The sequence below is a fragment of the Manis javanica genome, chromosome 4 (assembly GCF_040802235.1).
Source record: "Manis javanica isolate MJ-LG chromosome 4, MJ_LKY, whole genome shotgun sequence".
In the NCBI taxonomy this organism is placed as follows: domain Eukaryota; kingdom Metazoa; phylum Chordata; class Mammalia; order Pholidota; family Manidae; genus Manis; species Manis javanica.
Genome location: NC_133159.1, coordinates 124,134,253 through 124,155,151, shown reverse-complemented (window position 1 = coordinate 124,155,151; position 20,899 = coordinate 124,134,253). Strand labels below are relative to the sequence as shown.

Below are 20,899 nucleotides of genomic sequence, written 5' to 3'. Positions count from 1 at the left end.
ATATATATATATATATATATATATATATATATATTTAAACCATTTAAAAAGCCTAGACCTTTCAGCAGGAAACACCTGTCTCTCACCTCTCCCATGCCTCATCTGATTCAGAGATCAATTTTCCCACTGTTTCACTTTCGGGTTCTGCTCTGGCAATCTTCTATCCCTAAATAAATGTACTTTGATGGTGCTTTGATTTCTTACTGTATCAGTGGTAGAGAACAGCTGAAGGCTGCCCACTGTGAAAGGCAGAGGTCTGGTCTACTCTCCCTGTGTCCACCCTGCTGCCCCCATCCAAGGGCTAAGCGTCTTATATTTATTTCCTTATTTACTTCTTGGTGAACTCTTCCTTCAGTCACCTGTGACATGCCGGGTGACCTTCTGACACGTCTGATGACTGTGTGTGTTCCACGAAGGTTGCGGAGGCTCCCCACCTCACCACGTGCTGAGGATGAAGCTGCAGCTCCTACTGCGCCCCCTCCCGCGTGCCCCTCTCCTCTGTCCAGCTGCAGTCCGCTACCACATTCCCAAAGCTAGTAACAGATTCCCAGCTGCAACCACTACCAGGACTTCCGGGCTTTGCCTCCAGACTGATGCCTAAAGTCAAAAATCAACAAATGGGGTTTACAGGCCACATGATTCAACATGGAAGCCAGGCTCTGTTTGGGGACTGAGGATTGCACAAAAGCGAACGAGAGGCAAAGTCCCCACCCTCGCAGAGCTCACAGTCTAGTGTGGGAGAGCGACAGCCAACAGGAAAGAGTGCTCTGAGGGCAGAGAAATGGCACGCTGCTGGGACTCAGGATGAGGGCTGAGGCTCCTAAACCGAGTGATCAGGGAAGGCTGCTTGGAGGAGGAGACGTTTACAATAAGGCCTCAACCACACAAAGTCAGAAGCTTGTGCTCCCTGCTAATGTGCTCTGAGACCTGCCTTCTGGGATCTTGGAACTAGATGGCAACTAAGAGTAACAAATCTTCGACCTTTGCTTGATCACCTTTGCAGATGGATAACTCATACCCTCATAGGGAATCCCACTTCCTTTCCAGGCCATTCCCTGTGAAACCTGCCCTGTAAAAATCTGCCTCCTGTGACTTCTACTCCTTGATGCCTTCCAGAGCCATGTGGAGAAGGCATGCCCCGATTGTGGGGCCCCACATGGGCAGACAGGCACCGCTCTGATGCCTCACCTCACCGCCCATCTCCTTTCTCCTGACAGGAGAGAGGAGAACCGAGGATTCCACAAAAGCTAAGGAGAGGTGAAGTCCCTACCCTCAGGGAGTCTCCAGTGGCTGCCAGCCCTGCCATGGAGATGTTTTCCTGGGGGCCAACAAGCCTGTAGGACCTCTTGCCCTCTAGACCCCTCCCCAGGTTTGGCCTGTAAGATCCCAGCCAGGTTTCAGAATGCAGAGTCTTGGCCTTTCCGATGAAGGTGGGCATGTGGCCCCTCCCAGCTGCCCCAAAGCAGTGAGCGGACAGTACCTGTTGGAGGCAGAGAGCTCCTGTGAGGGTGGGGGCTGGCTGGTATCCCAGGAGAACTGCTGGGGCGCTCCCAGGTGGTCTCTGGTCAAACAAAGAGAAAAACACAATCGCTTTAAGACTTTCATAGGGCAGAACTTCAGATGGTGACAGAGTAGAACTAGAATGGTCAAAGCTGGAACAAATAGAGACTTGGCCTAACCCTGGGAAGCAGGAGCTTGCTTTGTGCTCCCAAGCCCACCTACCTGCCCACCTCCCATGACAACAGAGCTTCATCTTGCTGGGAGACCTTCTCCATGCAGCTGCGACCCAACAGAGGTGGCCTTCCAGCTGGGATCTCTAAAACATGCGCAACTCCCCTCTCTTATCCCCTGCAGCTGCCAACTCACCTCCGCTTCTGTCTTGAGCCCTGGAACCCAGCAACCAATGGGGCATTCCTCCCTGAACACCCACTGTCACCCGAAACCCCAAAGCACATGGAAGGAGTCCTGGCCCCAGGGTCCATACAGAGACCTCTGTCAAATGGGGGTGATTTCCAAAGTCCTTCCTGGTTCTACAGTTGTACACCCTGCTGGCATTGTAACTGCTGCATCTGACCAATCACTTCTTCCTCTGATGCCCAGCTACATGCCCCAGCCAGAAATAAAGCTAACATTGCAGTTATATTACGTCCCCTGAATACCACTTAATCTATTTTACCACTATGAGCATAAACTTCTCATAAAATTATCTAGTGAAAAAAAATAATGCTTTCTCACAATATATAATTTGATAATGTAGAAAAACACAAAGAATTCAAAAGAATCACCCGTAATGTCACAATTCAGAGGACATCACTGTCAACATTCTGTCTATGTGGATTTTCTTTCAATGCCTACAGACATAAGTCTTTAAAACAAAGCTGTATGTTCTTTTCATGTACTGGCTTTTTGGAGTATCTTTCCAAAAACCATAAAAGGGGCTGGACACACAGAGGTTAACATCTGTAACTGAGGCGATTCTAGAGGCAGACCACCTGCGTTTGATCCCAGCTCTGCCTCTTACCACAGACTAACCCTGGCCAAGCTAGTTCTCCTCTCAGTGCCCGGGATTCCTCCTCTGTAAAGTGAGCTCAATAATGATATCCACCAAGGCAGTGCCTGTATATGGGCATTTGGCACAGATTAAGCTTTTAGCATAAGATTATCTTTTATGTTAGTCCAAAATATGGATATATTATTATTTAATTAAGGATTCTGTTCTTGAAAATCCAATAGTCTCAAATATGAGAACAACAAGCACAAACTTTCAATAGCTCCTCCTAAATAGGATTCAGAAGAACTGGGGTTTTCCCCCTTAGTTCTGTATCTAATCTGCTGGGCAAACTGGGCAAGTCACACTACCTCTCTGGTCCTCCAATACATCACCTAAAATGAAGGGGCTGGGCTAACTGGTCTAGGAGTTGGGCAATAATATGGTCTCTTCACGTCTGAAGGGAGGGAAAAAAAACAGAGCAGGAGGGCACGTGAGGGAAGCAGCAGGGAAGACGTGACCAGAGGACAGCAGTGAGGTCATTCATTGGGAGTGACCAGAAAAGCAGGCTCGGTGGCTCCTGAGGGAGGAGGCACACGCAGGCTGGCACTGAGTGTGGCCCCGGGGTCCATACAGAGACCTCTGTCAAATGGGGGTGACAGCAAGGCACCCGTCTGTCCGTCCAGACTGACTTCCCACTAACTTCACTCCAGCCTAGTCACCTCCACTTGTTGGTTTCGGAATGCGCCTTTGCTGGAGTTGTTCCCTTGCCCACCAGCTCCTGCCCCACCACCACCTCCAGAGGTCAGAATCTTGTGCATTCACCAGATCTCAATTACAATGCTTCTTCCATCATGCAGACCGCTTTTCTCCCCTGATGTCAAACCCCCACATTCTCTAGAATGCATGCTGTAGTCATCTCCCAGATGCCCCCAGCTACAGAGGCTCATGGCTGAGTCCCTCTTGGAGCACTGCCCTCAGCCAGCAGGAGCTGCCTTGCCCAAGGTAAAGTCTGGGCAAGGGGCATGGGGACATCCAGGGGCTGGTCAGTGCGGCAGGTACCAAGGCCCATCCATCCCCTTGCCTCAAGTCAAATAATTTCAAAGAGCCATTCAGCTCAGAGGCGCCCACGGGCTGGCCAAAGCCCTTCTTGTGACCGCACAGCCAGGCTGCTTCCTGCCCCTGCCTGGGGGCTGCTTCCAGGAGTGCACTCCCTGCAGAACCTCCCGCACACAGATATGTCTCAGTTCTGTCTGAGAACCTGACCTAAGAGCCCCCCGCCTCCCACCCTCAACACACAGTCTTACATTCACACTCCATCTAGCTCCCACCCAGGGAATCAGTCCCACCTCTTAGCGTAGATCTCAACCTTGACATCCACCTTAACTGCTGGAGGGTCAAGTCTGTGGCTGGCTCCCTTTCAAACACAGCACTTAGCTTGCTGGATGCCTGGACAGTTGGGCAAATGGAAGGATGGACACTGTGACGGCACATAGTAGCTTCCCATTTGAGGTGCCCTTCCCCTCTCGGGGGACAAGCAGACAGGCCCCTTCTCCTAAAGGCAGGAAAGGTCCCCAATGAACTACTAACTTTGTCCTGATGCCAAGGACTTATTTCAAAGATGACCCAGTGGCTCTTTCAACCACCTTGGAGCTTGTGGAAGTCTGCTGGGTGCTGGATGGTAAGCAGATCTGGAAGGCCGTTGTGGCTGGCTATGGGGGTGGGGGAGGTCCTGGAACCAGGGGGAACACACAGCTCTTCTTAAAACTGCAGGTAGTTATGCCCCAGATGAAGCTGAATTCTATTTAGGCAAGAGGTTTGCTTATGTGTACAAAGCAAAGAACAACACGGGACTCCTGGCAGCAAATGGAATGAACCATAGGAATGTGGGAGAGGTAACTCGTGCCATGGAAACAGAGGCAAGGTTCGTGCCAGATTCCGAAGCTACCTTCCTACTACAGCCACTGAATCTGAGTGATGTGGTACCCCGTGTGGATTTAAACTTACTGAACAGTAAATAAATGTAGTGTAAATTTGTCCTCTTTAGAGGGAGGGAGGGAGGAAACCCAATGTGAGGACTCTGCCATTTTATCTCATGGGATAGCAGAGGGTCCCTCATGGGATAGCTGACTCACCCATTCATCCAGCCTGGGTGCCACCTGCCTCCTGCATGAGACCACCAAGCATTAGGGAGAGAAGCAGAGATGAACTGAAATGCTCACTATTTAGCCGAGAAGCTACTGCTTCTGGTCCCCCCCCCCCCCCCCAGGGCTTGAGTGTTCCAGTGAAGGGGACCATAAGCAGCAGAGTCCCTGGGAACGTGATGGGAATGTGCCATAAGCAAAGAGCAGTGTGCAGCTGCCCCTGTGGGTCCCACTCGCCTCCTCACTGGGAATCCTAACTACAGGGTGGAGGGGCCACATCCTCCAGCAAGTGGCATCAGGCAGCTCCAGGGTCTGCAGAGCAGGCAGGCTCTGAAATCAATGGACATGCAGGCATTGGTCAGAACCCCACTCTCCACGCTGGTTCCTGATGGAAGGCCATTTCCCCTGCACTCGCTGGCCTGGGTCCCTTCACCCCATAAGAACTGTTCTCTCTCTACCCAAACTCTACCTGGGCTCCACCAGGGCCAATGCAACTGCCCAAAGGATTCAGCCCAGCCCACCTCATCTTCACCAGCTCTGACCAACCCAACACAAAGCCATTGCAAGCCTGGTGCAGGAATGGGTCAGACCAGACTGGACAGACATCTGGAGAGAGCCACCAGGACTTTGGCTGAGTGGCCTCACCAGCAGCAGGAAAAATCACACCAGATGACCACACTACCCACAGGGAAGGTGTCATTTCCAGGTCTTTTCCAATAAAAAGACTCCCTGACCTACTTACAACATACAGGGCTCCTTGACCAAGCCAAAGAAAAACTGAAGTAGCAATTTGGGGCCCAAGTTACCCTGGATTGAGGCTCTTTTGCATTCTCTGGAGTTCCAGAGCTGCTGCCATGCAGGCTCCAAAGGCTGTAGGGGCATGGCACGGTCAGAGGGGAAGAACTGAGATGTGTTCTCAGAGAACCTCTGCTCATCCAACTCACTTCATGAGAAACACATTTTTCCTAATGGCAACTCTAACTTGATTTGGACCTCTGCCACTGAAATCAGAGGTGCCAGACACACACAAATCAATTGATCCTGGATCAGACCAGCCCAAGGGAAGGTTGCTATTCTAGCCATCAATACTACAAGCCAGAAATTCTCATTTCCCCAACAGTGGGTAACAGTGATTACACACTTTTAAAGAGAGAGTACTTAAAAGGTGGAAAGCAATGTACATCTGGGTTTCAAAGCACAGAGGGCTCCTCCTTAAAATAGTAATAATAAAAATAATAAGTGAGGCAGGAGTTACTAACTTTAAACAGTCACTTTTGAACTAATTTCCCCTTGTTAATACTACACAGTGCTTGCATTAGAGGTACTGGCTCCCAGAGGAAAGCCACTGCTATTAGGAGCCCCTAGATCTAGGCCATTTGTTGCGATGATTTGTCTTGGGCAACCTGTAAGCCTGGGTCTGGGAAGTCTCATCCACCTGCTCCCACTTTTCCGCCCTGCCTGGCCCACAAGTGGGCTCCTGCTCAACTGGTCTGTTTCCATGGCTCTGTGGTGGCTCTCTGCTGCCCCCAGTGGCCCTCCATTGAAATAACCACCGGTACTAGCCCAAAGAGAATTGGGCTTTTGGGTCTGGCTGGGCTCTGAGAATTCCTGCAATCCCCTCCTCTTTCCCTCTCTTATATTCTTCCTTCTGTGCTTCTTACTCCATCTCTTTCTCCCACTTCCAGTCTCTTCCTTTCCCTTGTTGGGTGGAGGTCACATCTATGGCTTTTCTTCTCACCAGGAGGGTCTGCTGGGCTGTGCCCTGGTTTTCCTAGACAGCCGGCAGCCCCAGTCACTCCTGCCCTGGAAGCTGGTTTCCCACTGGGCTGCCCTGCTCTCCTTGGCCATGTCCTCCAGCAGGAGAATCCCAGGAACCCCAGTAGCCTGGTCTAGGCACCAGCCAGCCAGTACAGAGCTGCACTTGGGCCAGCCTCTCAAAATCCCGGCGGCGGCAAACCACGGAAGCCAGGTTAGCACTCGAGGTCCTGCTCCCTTGGGAAACTCAGCAGGAGAGGCTGTGTTCCCCTCCTGTGTTTCCTCGGTCCCTGGCTTTGCAATCACCTTCCAGTTAGGAGTCTCTGTAGGGCCAGTGTTTGCACTGCCTGCCTGGAAGATGAGGGCTAATGATAGCTGGAGGAATTTTGCGGGGGGTGGGGTCTGCCTAGAACTTTCCAAGCCTGGCCTTCAATCCCTTCGGAGTACCAGCCTCCTTATAGAGTACAGATATTTGGGCAAGCACCTCAGGAATTCCTGAACTTGGGTTCAGGAGTACTAAGGGCTGACTGCAATGTAGGGAAGACTGTCTTGTCATTGAGTCCACAGGTGTTGGCAGCCAACTGCCAGCTCACAGATACTCTGACCCCCATCTTACGGTTGAGAAAACTCTAAGTAGGTGCTGAGAAGCAAACTATCAAAACCAAAAACCTGGACCCTGAGGAGCCAGAACCTAAGCACAGGTATCTGGCAAAGCCCAGTCTTGTTACCCGAATTTGGTTATTCACAGGATCATCAGGTCCATTTGTTAAAGATACAGATTCCCAGACCTCACACCTAAACATTCTGATTTAGGTTTAGTGGAAACAGAAGTCAGCATTTTAACAAGCCGCCTCACTGATTAATCAGATATGAGAAACTGCTGGAGTCCGTAGTAAAACGTCACGGGAACCAGCCACAGACAGGAGGTTCCAGAGACAAAAGCCCCAGGAGATGAGAATCAGGCAAGGTGTGAAGCCAGATGTGTGGCAGCAACATAAGGTAGTTTAAGGAAGCCCCACAATGTCCATCATCTTCAACCTAACCTTCTAAAAGCATCAGGATCACAGCCTATGTCCCCCAGAGAGCCACTGGTTTGACATGAGGCTTTGTTATCTATTTTAGTTCCTGGGGAGATTATGTATTAGATTGCCACAAACCGATGGGTTTAGTCCATAGAGTTTTTCCTACAACAGGAGACAATGAAGAGGAGAGGAAAAAGCAGCATAGTGAAGGAAGCTGAGTGAAAAGTCACCAGGAGATTCTAGTGAGTGAGGGCTTCCAGCAGAGCCTGGCCTACTTCACGAAGCCTTATCTGAGTCCAAGTCCCTGAGAGCAAAGTCCTGAGTTGGGACAGCAAGGTGAATTCTAAGCAATCCTATTCCCAGGTGCTTGGCACAGACAGAGCCGACCAGGAGGCTGGAGACGATGCAGGCCAGCAGGTTTCTCTTGCCCGGTTAGGACGTGGGAAGGGTCCAGGAGGCCTCACACTCCTCTGTGCTCCTTGTCAACTTCATTCAGACTTGAGCACTACCAGTGAACAGGTACCCGGCCTGGGAAAGGATTCTGGTTGCTCACAGCTCCATCCCTGACCTCAGGAGATGCTGAGAGACAGCCACAGAACACGAGTGACCTCTTGCTGCATCGGCTGTAAATCCTGCTTCCAAATCCATCACTCCCACCAGAGGACCTCTGAGGCCAGGGATTGTGTCTTCCAGGCACAGAGGACAGTAGACTCAGTGAATGAACAAAGACTCGGCTCGAAGTAACTGTTAGAACTAAGTTAGGTTACATGACTGATAGCTGGTTTTAAAAGTGTGTGTGTGTGTGTGTGTGTGTATGAAATAGAAAAAGACAGATAAGCCAGATGGACGAAAATACAAAGAAGGGCCAGGGAGAGCACACAGGCCAGCGTTTCCTTTCCCACAGCATGAATTACAATTCAGGCAAGCAGCCCAATCTAGAAAGGGCAAAGAACATATACAGGTGTTCATAGAAAAACAATTACTAATGACCAATAAAGAAGAAAAGGTGCACATTCTCACTCAAAACTGGAGAAATACAGACTAAGAAAACAAGACACTAGTTTCTCACCCACTGGATGTCCATCATCTTTCAAGATTGATAATCCGTCATTAACAAGAATCTGGAAAAGCAGGTCGGGAGTATCTCTGAAAGGCAGCATGCACACACCCTTTGACTTAACAACACTTCTAGGTGCTCCATGATCTAAGTATAAACATATATTTCAGAGCTTTTTTTTTTTTTTTGAGGGAATAAACTCCCAAGAAATGCCATAAATGCCCAGGGGACTGATTACACTGTGCTGACAGGATGGCATTATGGGGCTGATCCACGGACTGAGGTGGCTCTGGGTGTGCTGCTGTGCAGAGACCCCTACCACACACCGCTAAGTGACCCCTGTACAAATGGCTTTCAGATGCATCATTAAAGGGCATGCATTATTGTAATGTTCTAATACTATAAATAGTAAAATACAGCGTCACTTCTAATAAACGCATTCTTCAAGTACAATGTATATGCACAGAAATTAGTATATGCTACAAGAATACACAAGAGCATTTGGTGCTGTTTAATTCTACAAAATGATACCAAAGTTAAGAAGACTGTATGTGTGTAGTGTACCCGCATTTGAGTGCTTTATGAAGTATATGAGAACTTCCCAGGTGAGACTGAACTGTGTGGAGCAGGAGCAGGAATAAAGACAAAGACTTCAAGAAAAAGAAAACCAAAAAAATAGACCCAAGCAGACTAGTTTAGTATATTATAAAGCGGTGTTTTCCAAGGCAACCATAAAAGGCTGAATCAGTCAGTCAGTTCTGTTAGAATGGGCAAAGATTTGAAAAATATTAAGGTAGATCCATTCCCCACCTATTTTCTGAAATTAAATTCCAATCTGGAATAAAAATGTTAAGGGAGTAAAAAAACAGTCCATGAGAGAGCTAGAGGAATATATTACCCGCTTTTGCTGGTAAAGGCCTTTTTAAAGTGTGACATCAAAAAGGCAGAAATTGTAGAAAGCAAAGAAAATCGGCAAAACTCACTATAAAAACAGTTTAGAAAAACCCCAATTAGGATTATAAAACATCAGTGAAGAATTAGGACTATTCACTACACATGCTCAACATCCTGCTCTAAGAGCTTGTACGACCCCCACAGCTCTTCCTGTGCAGCCCCACACGCAGGGGCCAAGCCCACTTGGCTACTGGGACCAGCCAGCATTGTGCAGAATAGGACATGGGGTGGATGTTTTCCACCATCAGTGATCATTTTCTGCTGAACGGCTGCTAAAGAAGAAAGCCAGGTCTGCAGAGTCAAATATGTGTGAAGCAAACCCAGGGCAAGAAGTGGGCATAAGTCATCACGAGGCCCCAGAGACAGGAAAACAACTCACATCTGATTTTACAGTCCTTAAGCTGAGGCTTCTATGAGCTGCCCCATATCCTTTGAAGAAAGTTCCTTTTTTCATAAACTAGATTGAGTGGGCTTCTATTCCTGCAATAAAATGGTCCCTTGCCCAGATAACCACCAAGCTGCATTGCCCTGTAAGTGGCCATTGCTGGCCCCACAGCTATTAGGTCCTCATCTGGAATATTCTTCTGTGACCATGTTGAGCTGTGGGTTCTTCACATGCCCCAAGGTGGACTTCCATAACCTCTCCCTGGAAAAATCACACCGCTTCACTGTTCAGAAGCTTCTCATCCCACGGAGCAGTATTTTCCACTCAGGCATCACCTTCTTGATTTGTTTTCTGAGAAACTCAGTATTTATGAACTTCCACTGCCCCACATCACCAATCCATATTTAGAAGACTTTCCAGTGAAAGGTCTAACTTTACGTTTATAAACGAGGCTTGAAATCACTGGGAGTGTTGCTTTTCACAAGGCAGAGGAAACTGTCAGAATGAACCACGGTTATTTTGGGAAACAGGAATAAGCAATCATCTCTCTGAGGTGTGACTACCAAAGCTCTTCAGTCCTGCTGGATCCTGGAGGAAGCACATCCAGGCCCTGCATCACAGGGCGCTGGGGCCCATGGCTGCTCGGGGCCCACGGTGAACCAACACCGCAAAACAGAGAGGAATATGGGGCAATGTCAGCTATTCTCAAATCAAGAAAGGGCATTCAGGAAAAAGAAGGCCACACAAAATGGGGAAGAAACAGGTAGCACTTTAGAGCTGAATGAAATAAGATTCCTTGGGAAACCGCATGAGAAGATTTTTAAAAAAATGAAAATCTCTGCAAACAGGCCTGAAAGCCTCATCATCTGTTTAGAGAAACACTAGAATGCTACAAACACAGGCAGCCTTCCAGGTGGGCTTAAAGAAGCATTTCTCTAACTTCAGAGCACATCAGCATTACCTGGAGGGCTGACAGAAACACAGGTCGCAGGGCCTGGGTGCTTCACTTTGGAACCACAGGCCTAAGGGACAGACAAGGAGGGCAGAGTTCTCTCTGCAACAGTGCTCCTGTCTCCAGATGCTGGATGTAGGACCATTAAAAACAAGGTTTCTTAAAGAAAGGTACAAGAGTCAAAGCAAACCACAAATTACTCCTGACTTGAAAGCACCCACTGTTTACACACCACTTCCTCCAGACGGGGCATGCTGCTAAACATGGCAGCACATAGTCAAGTCAGCCCGAGAGCATCAGAAGAAAGTCACATCCAATGGGGCTGGTGCTCTGAGAGCAAAGAAATCTACCGGGACCGCAGATACTCAGGTGGTCACACAATCCTCCTGAGGGGCTCATCTCGATCACTCAAGTCACCAGCTAAGAAGGCCTCGCGTTTGCACACCTGGTCACAGGAACTCACTCGTCATACAAAAGAGATGAGCCAGGGAGCACTGGGTCTCCCTGGGCCTTTCTGTTCCGCTTCCTCAAGCTTTACCCCACTGTCCTCTCTTTTCTGAAGTGTGTCCCGCAACAACTGACACATGTCATTTTTATGCACCAGCAGCAGAAACCAAGTTTCTATTTGGGGCAAAGGGGAGGAGGGGGGAGCATGGGGGAGAAGGGCTCTCCCTGACTCCCAGCCAGACACATGCCTCCTTCTGTGGCAGAGAGCAGGGGGCCTGGCATCCCTGGGTGCTCCTCACACCTTATAAATAAGACCAGCCCCCTTTAGGCTCCAGTTGGTGCAGCTCAGCCCTGGAAGAACTGCCAGAACACATGGCCACCTCTTTGGCTTAGTGGTGCCCAAAGATATAACCAGAGGATTCAAGCAGGGGAGAGGGTAAAGGAGGGCGAAGCACAGCCTGAGGGACAGGGAAGGGTGCAGGACAGAGCCCTGGAGCTCGCTCCCAAGCTCACCTCCAGTTCACAGAAATCATCTGTTCCTCACGCATCAAAGCAGTACAGGCCCAGGGAAGAAACACTGGGGGACAGTGAAAAGACAAAAAAGAAGATAAAAGTTCTCCCTAACCCCATGACTCGGACAAACCAGCTGTGAGCACCCAGCCCCGCACCCGAGGCAAAGGCGCACAGAGCAGGCAGGCAGAGGCAGGGAGCTGGGTGCTGTCTGCGTGGCCAGCGGGGTCTGTCCCTCGGGGAAATACAGAGCTGCAAAGGGCTTCCAGAACCAGCCCAACGCCTTTTTTTAGAGACGGGGAGTTGAGACTTGAGGGTGCTGGGGATGCAATGAGGCACTGACCAAACCGAGGGAGAGGAAAGCTGGAGGCAGGGCCCCCTGCCCGTCCCCTCGGTATACTCACGAACAGTCAAGGGGAGGATCACGACTGTCCGGAAATCAGTTTTCTAAGCCTCCTTTCTGCCATCTGTGTAAAAGCTTTCTGCACTTACTTCTCTTGGAACTACCAGCACTGCAGGGCCCAGGCAGCTATTTTAAGCGGGAGCCCATACCGCACATTCCCTGACAGGCTGATGCAGCAGGAAAGCAGACCGCCTTTCCTGGCGCTGGGGCTGCCTGACACCTAGGCCAGGTGTGAGCGGACCTGGGTGACAGACTGCACCTCTCCGTGGCACCACGAGGGCACACCACCACTAGGTTGACTCAGCAGTGCCCACAGAGGCCATTAGTGGCAAGTACACTGGGACGTGGGGGGCATGTCAGTTTCCTGGGGCTCCCCTAACCAAAGTTGCAAACTGGGCGGCTTACGCAGACATGCACCACATCCCGCTCTGGAGGCCGAAAGTCTGAGATTCAGCTGTCAGCTGGGCTGGCTCCTTCTGAAGGATGTGAGGGAGATCTGTTCCAGAACTCCCTCCTAGGGCCTTAGTCACTCCTTCGCTCATGGACGGTGCTCTCTCTGTATCTACACATTGTCTTCCGTGTGTGTGTGTGTGTGTGTGTGTGTGTGTGTGTGTGTGTGTGTGTGTGTGTGTGTGTGTGTGTGTGTGTGTGTGCTCATGGACGGTGCTCTCTCTGTATCTACACATTGTCTTCCGTGTGTGTGTGTGTGTGTGTGTGTGTGTGTGTGTGTGTGTGTGTGTGCTCATGGACGGTGCTCTCTCTGTATCTACACATTGTCTTCCGTGTGTGTGTGTGTGTGTGTGTGTGTGTGTGTGTGTGTGTGTGTGTGTCTGTCTGTCTGTCTGTCTGTCTGTCTGTCTGTCTGTCTGTCTCTGTGTCCAAAATCAAGGACCTCCCCTCCAACCCACAACATATCGGCTCAGGGCTCACCACACTCCCATATGATCTCACCTTAACTTGCTCATCTGCAAAGTCCCTAATCCAAGGTTGCATTCACAGGTACTGGCATTAGGATTTCAACATCGTTTTCTGGGGGGAAACAGTTCAACCCCTAACAGGAAGCAAAGGGCTGGGGCTGGCTGAGGACAGTGGGAGGCCAGGATGGAGGTCAAGCTAACATAGAGTTGATCTGCAGGCAAGAAAATCTAGACAAACAGAAGACAGAAGAGTCTGGGGGTTCTGCAGCAGAGGGTCTGGGTCTGTGGTGGGGCCCAGAGGGGCAGCAAGGAGACCAACCATCAGGGACCAGGGGTCAGCTAAGCCCCAACTCGAGTGTAGGTCCCAGGTGGCATCCAGGCAAAGTATATGGAGTCAGACTGGTTGTGAAAATAAGGAAACATTTCTGTACCTGATGGAAAACTACTTCTGCTCCAACCTTGTCACCAGTGCCCCATCACCAGGACATCCCCACCCCCACTCAGTCCCCACGATGGCCACTAAAGAGTTAATGCCTGGGGTGGGAGTGGAGGGCCAGACCCAACTCTGGCATACTGTTCCCCCAATCCCTAGGTCAGACCACTGGCAAACTTTTGCTGTCACCCATTACAGGAGCTATTTCCTCTTGGGTGGAGGGTGTCTCTGGGCAGGCAGAAAGGCATTAACCACAGCAGGCAAGAGGGCGGGAGCTTCATTCAACAGGAATGCCCAGGAGCTCTGCTACGTGCCAGGCCCTGCTTACCATCTGTCCAAGGATGACAAGACCCTTCAGTGCAGGGTCTCAGCACCCATGCACAGCCCAGCACAGCACTCCCAGGGGCCGAGTGGCTGCAGTAAACACAAGCATCTGGCATGACTAACTTCTTGCCCTGTTCTCCTCCTTCCACCCACTTGAAAAAGCACTGCATCCCTTGGAAACCAACTCGAGACTGAAATCACAAAAAAGCTGTTACCCCACTCCAAGATCTTTCTCCAGTAACAAAGATCTAATCACCAGGAATCAGCCAGCTTTCTGTACAGAGGCGCATTCCCAAACAGTTGATGGGTGCCAAGTGTGGCAAAGTCGCAACTCCTGGTTTTATAGAATTTTAGAGCCAGAAGGCACCTTCAGCAGTCTGTTCAGGCAGCAAAGAAAACTGACTCCAACCTACAGGGAAAGTCCCATTTCCCAATCTCATCTCCACTGAGGAAGCATCGGGTCTGGCAAACACATAGCCATTCACATTGTGTTCGCCCACACCACCCCTGCAAGCAGCCATCCAAGTGGATAATTAGAGCTGGGCACAGAGAAGGCATTCAGCAAATACTTGTTGCTTGATAATCAATTCACATTGTGAGTCCCTGCCCACTCAGTCATCAAAATATAACCTACAGATAATTTCCATTTCTGCTGGGAGTTACACCGACTCTTTAAACTGCTCCCTAGTTTAGAAGATCCAGGCTGCCCTTCCTTATGGACCCCAACTACATGCTGTAGCCACATATTCCCACTGCCTCCCACCCTGGGCTTTATGAAGCCCCCGAAAGGCAATGCGCTTCCTGCACTAATATGCCAGGTGCACACAGCCTCCAGGAATAAGGCAGAACATAGGATGTGTGTGAAGGTCCATGATGCTTTATGATTGGTGACGAGTCAACAGAATCTTCTCCCTAGGTTTTTATTCTCTCTCCTGGACCCCTTTCATAATCACCGATTTCCACAAACATGTATAAAATATCTTTCTGACATTGTGTCTATTACCTCTCTTCTCTAATGGCAAATGGTTTTGCAATGGTGCAAAACCATGAGGCCATGTCTGAACAGAGGTCAAAACTCAAACACCCACAAGAACTGGACACATGCATGAAGTGCATGCATGAATCTAAGAGTAAGAAACATCCAGGGAAGCAGCAACCCTCTCAGTTCCACCCAGCTGTGTTCAGGCAGAAACGTGGGTCTAAGTGGGTCTCACGATGCATCTTCAAGGAAGACAAGCATCCGGATGTTGATGGTAAACCTCTGAATTTTTCAATTGTTGACAACTCATGGAACATTTTAAAGCATCATCTACAAGAATAAAATGCTTCTCAACAGCCTCCAGCCTGGGGACCATCTAGCATGTGATGACTGCTTCGCCCACATCTTTGCAGGGTCGGCAAGTTCTGACCCTGCCTTGACCATCGTGCCTCCCACCCCTACACACGGAGGCACTGTAATGCCACTGCCCTAGATAGACCAGCACTTTTTAAAAAGAGTTCACACCAAGCAAACGTCACTCCTTATGGGTACACAACTCAGCCATCTTATACTTTTTTTGGCCTTTGGTTAATCTAACATGGTTAATCAAATGACTGGTAGAGATCCTGCCACTTGATACAGATGGATTAGCCATGCACATCAGCAGATCCCAGCCAACTCCTCTAGGCCACCAGGCTCTGCAGTGTGGTAGATGGGGAGGGACAGTGACAGAAGCTGGCAGACACTTCCTAACCAAAGCAGAAGCGAGTTTGAAAGACCCCGGCTAAAACCGTCTGGAGAAAAGCCATATGAAAGGAGAAACTTTACAACTTCTCCACCTCTCCAGGGTCAGAACTGTTTCATTAGATTCTTACATTCCTTGGAGAAAAGGACGGTGTTCATTCTGTCCAGATGCCACAGCGCTATGAAGTACAGCAAAATGAAAATGGCCTAAACCCCAAATTCTTTGACTTAGCCGTAGCTTCAAGCAAAGTTGAAAGCAGAGTCCATAGGTTTTCTTTTAATGGAAAAATGCTGATTAAAAAACAAAATTTGAAGCTATTGACTCAAAAGCTTTGAAATTACAAGACCTGCCACTACATCCTATTACACAGATATTAAGACTAGAAAATATCCCCAAGTCAGCTACCCTGACAACACTTAAGAACATAAACATTAGCCAGGTGAAGGTCTTTTCTTGACAGTTTTATACTCATTCTATATCTTGTCACTATAAAATTGAGTTATCTATCTTCAAGTAGTAGTTCCATGAGATTCTGCTTTAATAGTTTATGGTTATACAACCTTTACCCTTGGGACTATAATGCATGTTTACTTGTTGGAAGAAAACTGTATTTTCTCATTGTATTTCCCTAAGAGAAAACTGGATTTAATTTCACTCTTCGACTTCATAACATCTGATCCATCGACTAAGCCTTCATCAATTTTGTTGTCTCCTTGCCAATCAAAAATAGGTGGCAACTATTCAGAGAACAGTTAAAAATATAAAGCTGAAATTTCTACTCTTTCCAAATAGTAGATCCTAACTCGTTAAGTCTGTAGTGGAACCTATGTATTGGTATTTTTAAATAAACTCCTAGATGCTTCTAATGCCCACCGAAATTTGGGAATCAGGCAGAAGGAATCCCCCAAATGAGGTATCTAAGGAACTATTTCTGAAGGATACCATGAAAATCACCAACTCGCCCACCCTCAACACACGCATGTTTTTATTGTGATATAATTCATATACCATAAACTTCACTCTACGAGTATATAATACGGTGGTTTTTAGTACAGTGACAGAGTTGTGCAATCATCACCACCATCTAATTTAGAACATTTTCATCACCTCAAAACAAAACCCAATACCCTATTTACCCCTCACCCCAGTCCCTGGACAGTACACTAATCTAGTTTCTATGTCTATGGATTTGAAATACTCTAGGCATTTGATATAAGTGGAATCATATAATATATGGCTTCTTCCACAGAGCATGATGTTTTCGAGGTTCACCCACGTTGTAGCACATGTCCATTAGGACTTCATTGTTGTTTATGCCTGAATAATATCCCGCTGGAGGGATATACCACATTTTGTTTAGCCATTCACCAGCTGGTGGCCATTTGAGTTGTTTCTGGCAATTACAAATACTGTTGCTAAGAACATTCACATAAAGGTTTTGGTGTGGACATATGTTTTCAGTTCTCTCGGGTCTATAACTAGGAGTGGAATTGCTGGATCATATTCCACACATTCCTTTTTGGTTTTACTTCCATGCCTGAGATTTGCAGCTGACGAATCAGGGACTCCACTTAACAGCCAATGAGGGAAGTCCTTACGCTTTTGACCTATAAGCAGTATTTTCCAAAGGAAACTCAACTTCCTAGAATACTACAAACAAACAAATAAATACAACAAAAAATCTTTGTCTTTTGATTTTTATGGGTCCTCAACTTACTAGCAGTGTGAATGACTCTCTAACCCAGTTGGCATTCGCCAAAATTCCAAGAGATTACCAGTCTTGAAAACTGCTGAGAAATGAGGGATGTGTAGTATACTTAAGTATTTCCATAACATGGCAAATTAAAAGGATACTCAGGAAGAACAAAACCCACACAGAAACAGATTAATAGTAAGCTTTAATGGCTTAACACTAAGAGGCTTCCACTAAGAATCCATTAAAGAAAAATAATGAAGCCAACATAAGAAACATGCATGAACAAACACACACAGCTTATTCCATCAGCTGAATGTGACAAATAAAAGAATCTTTTCAGTCTCATATTTGTTCAACACAGATGGACAGAAGAAAACAGATCTGTTTTGGGGTGTAAAAGTTTTCTCAGGGTAACTTTTATTAACAGGGAATTATCAGGGCTATTCTCTGAGGAGTTAGAAGTATCCAGTTATTTTTAAGAACAGAAAGCTCAAAGAATGCTTTTAATGTGTTCTACTGGAAAACTTACCCAGAAACTCACATTAACTCCTAGTGTAATAAAGTTAAATGGGAATCTACTAAGTTCAAGAAAAATTAAAACAAGAAATCAAGAAAACTACCAACTATTTGGCAAATGAATCCACAAGCTCAGATTCTGGTTTAATCCTCCAAGCTTCATTCACAAACACAATAAAACACTTATACACACAGCTTCTTTGTCAAAAGAGCTTAAAAACAATTCCCAGCTCTCCCAGGTTTCAGTTGGCACTCTAAGATGGGTGTGTTTCCTCAAGAATAAATGTTATTTCAGATTATTTTTTCTACTAATCCATGTAGCAAGTTATCCTTATTACAAACTAAGCCACCACCCTCTATGCCCATCCTACTGAATACTGAGGCAAAAGAGATTAGAGGCCTGGGGAACCAGGCATAGCTTGACATATGAATGGCCAGGTAACTTTGAGCAAGTCCCTTTAACATATGGGGGACTTCATTTCCTCATGTGTAAGATGAATGGATTCTCTTTGTTAGACCAGGAATCATCAAACTTCTTCCAGGCCAGATAGTCAGTATTTTTGGCTTTGTGAGCCACATGGTCGCTACTCAATTCTGCCACTGTAGTGCGAAGCACCGTAGGCAAACAGAAGAAAAAAATCATGGCTGTGTTCCAATGAAACTTTATTTACAAAAACAGGCACTGAATTTGGCCGAAAGGCTGTAGTGCGCCTGCCCCTGTGTTAAATAATTTGGAAGTTTCCCCCAGAACAACTGTGGAGTAAAAGTCATTGACCACAGAAACCCCACAAATAATTAAGTCATCAAGTCGGACACACGCATCGGATGTGCACCACAGTGTTCAGCTCTACAGGAGCCTCTGCACTGAGACACATTTGTTGTGTGGGCTCTGCCTCACATTTCTATCAACTGCTGTCTCCTGTCTTGGTAGATGCCTCATCCACGCTCCACTGACCATCTCCCTTTGGCTTTGACGAAGCATCCCTCTGTGGGGCTGGTATCTGACTTTCTGAGAGGCTGCTGGGGAGTCAGATGACATAACCCAGAAGTGTGGGGAAACAGCTCTCCAAGGGGAGGAGCTTGGCCAGTGGGAAATAGGAGATGAGAGGGAGTAAGTAGATAAAACACCTCAGCTCTCTCACGGACTACTCAAAGGAATGGCTCCTCTTTGCAATCCATCCAGAGACGCGAACACACCTGCTGAATCTCTCTGCAGTTCACCGTGAACACCAGTGAGCACCACACGGCATCCTCCTTCGTCCCTGCCTTCCCTCCCACTGTCACCTACTATCTGCTCTGGGATTTTCCCTCCTAACAAAGGTCTTAAAACAGGCAGCAAGCTGAATTTGGCCCAAAGGCTGCAGTGCGCCAGCCCCTGTGTTAGATGATTTGGAAGGTTCCCCCAGAACTTAATCCTTGCCTCAGACCCTGCGTTCCACAGAAACAGAGCTGAGGCACCCCACCTCAAATGATCCTCTTTTTTTAGAAATGAAAGACATAGCTAAATGAAACTACTGGGTTTAAAAGTGTACAAAGATTAATATGGAGGTAAAATACTGATTCTAATCTTGACCTTCACTACTGGCTTGAAACATCCCTTCAACATCCAAATGGTAAAATATATCCTAAACAATACCTAAAAAGTCAGTAGCTCTCCAAATAGAGGCCCTGAATACCTATGACCGTATCTCTGATAAGTGATTAAATATACATATCTGGCTTTCCAATTATACATAGAACAAATCAACATTGTGCTATATTCCTTAAAATACAATTACCTGTTGTACAAATAAACGGTCCCCTTAACACTAGCTTTGGTATCTGAATGAGACAGACTATTAATAGCTCAGTATCTAGAAACTAAACACAATCCCAATTTTTGGCAATAGAGTCTATTTTTGGTGGGAATGAGTACTCTCTGAGACAGTGTAGCACAAGCAATTCCCTGATACCAGAACACCTGGGGTCCTGGAGTCCAAGCTCAGGGCCACCCTGCATGATGAAATGCCCTGGAGAGCCATAAACTGTGGGGAGATAGGGACTTCCCAATGTCATATAAAGCACACTTTGATGACCTTGCTAAGTTTATATGAAAACAATAGCATTATTGCATTAACTTATCCACTGGAACTTCCAGTCAGCCACTTGGCTACACATTAAATTATCTGTGCTTTCCCAGTGATTTAAAATATCAATCACCCCTACCATAAATCTGATCTGTAGTTCAGTCTGTCTCCGACTGTCCCTTCTTGACAATCTTTTCTGCCTTTCCTTTCATATTACCTTATTTCTTCTGGACTCCTTATCTCTGACAATTCTTTCAAAGTCTCCTTTGTCCCTTTATTCAACATTGTTCTGCCAGGCTCTCTGTGGGAGGTTTGCCCTGGGTAATCTCCTGCATTCTCATGACTTCATTTCTCTGCTGATGAAATGCAAATTTTGGGCCACCACCTGTGGTTGCACAGTTCAGTCACTGCACAATGGTGCCAGGCCACGGGGGCAAGCAGGGGTGAATTCATTCTGCTCTCTGCTTGCCAAGCTGTGCACTCACACAGCCTCCCAGACTCTCACCTCTAACCCAGATGGCCCCTGAGCCACAGACAGTCCATCCAACTGTAAGCTGGCCACCTCTCCCAGAGGTCCCTCAAGGAACCACACACTCAACATGGATTCATCTTCCTCCTTCCAAACCTGTCCCTCCCTCTGTCCCCTATTCTTGCTGCATGGCTCCACCACACAAGGCAGAAAACCCAGAGGACTCTGAGCATTCTTTCCCTGATCTGCCACATTCTGTCAGGCAGATTCTACCTCCTCCTGTCCAATCACTGCTGTAGACATGGGGCTGACCTCATTATTTCTCTTCTCATTTAGTCTGCCAGGCTCCAGGCCTTCCATCCTTAAACCCTTCACTGTGCTGCAACAAGCAACCTTACCACAATATTCTCACCATGTCACGCCACCGCTTTGAAACCTTCCATAGCTTTCCAGTGCCCACCAGGGCAAAGTGCCATATGGGGTCTTTTGTGGGTCAGACCCCCAACTCCCTCTCCCTGCTTTGATCCTTACCCATGCCAGACACACAGGCTCTCCTTGCTGCCTTCCCTCTGTGCATGCCATGACCTCAGCGTGGAAGCCCAGAGTCAGGGGCCCCTCCTCCCAGACTCATTTGCTG

At 47.8% G+C, this 20,899-nt stretch overlaps 1 protein-coding gene across 18 annotated transcripts in view; it reads right to left on the bottom strand.

Moving 5' to 3' along the window:
- Positions 1 to 20,899, bottom strand: part of GAS7 (growth arrest specific 7) — a 236,842-nt gene that overhangs the window by 68,103 nt on the left and 147,840 nt on the right. For 13 of the 18 annotated variants that reach the window (XM_017658638.3, XM_037026752.2, XM_073234785.1 and 10 more), the window contains one exon: positions 1,481 to 1,561. The exons of 4 other annotated variants lie outside the window; for them this stretch is intronic. In XM_017658638.3, the coding sequence (XP_017514127.1) occupies positions 1,481 to 1,561 (81 nt within the window). Of the gene's footprint in view, positions 1 to 1,480; positions 1,562 to 20,899 lie in introns of those variants that run through there. One more of the 18 variants, XM_073234794.1, reaches the window with a different exon arrangement.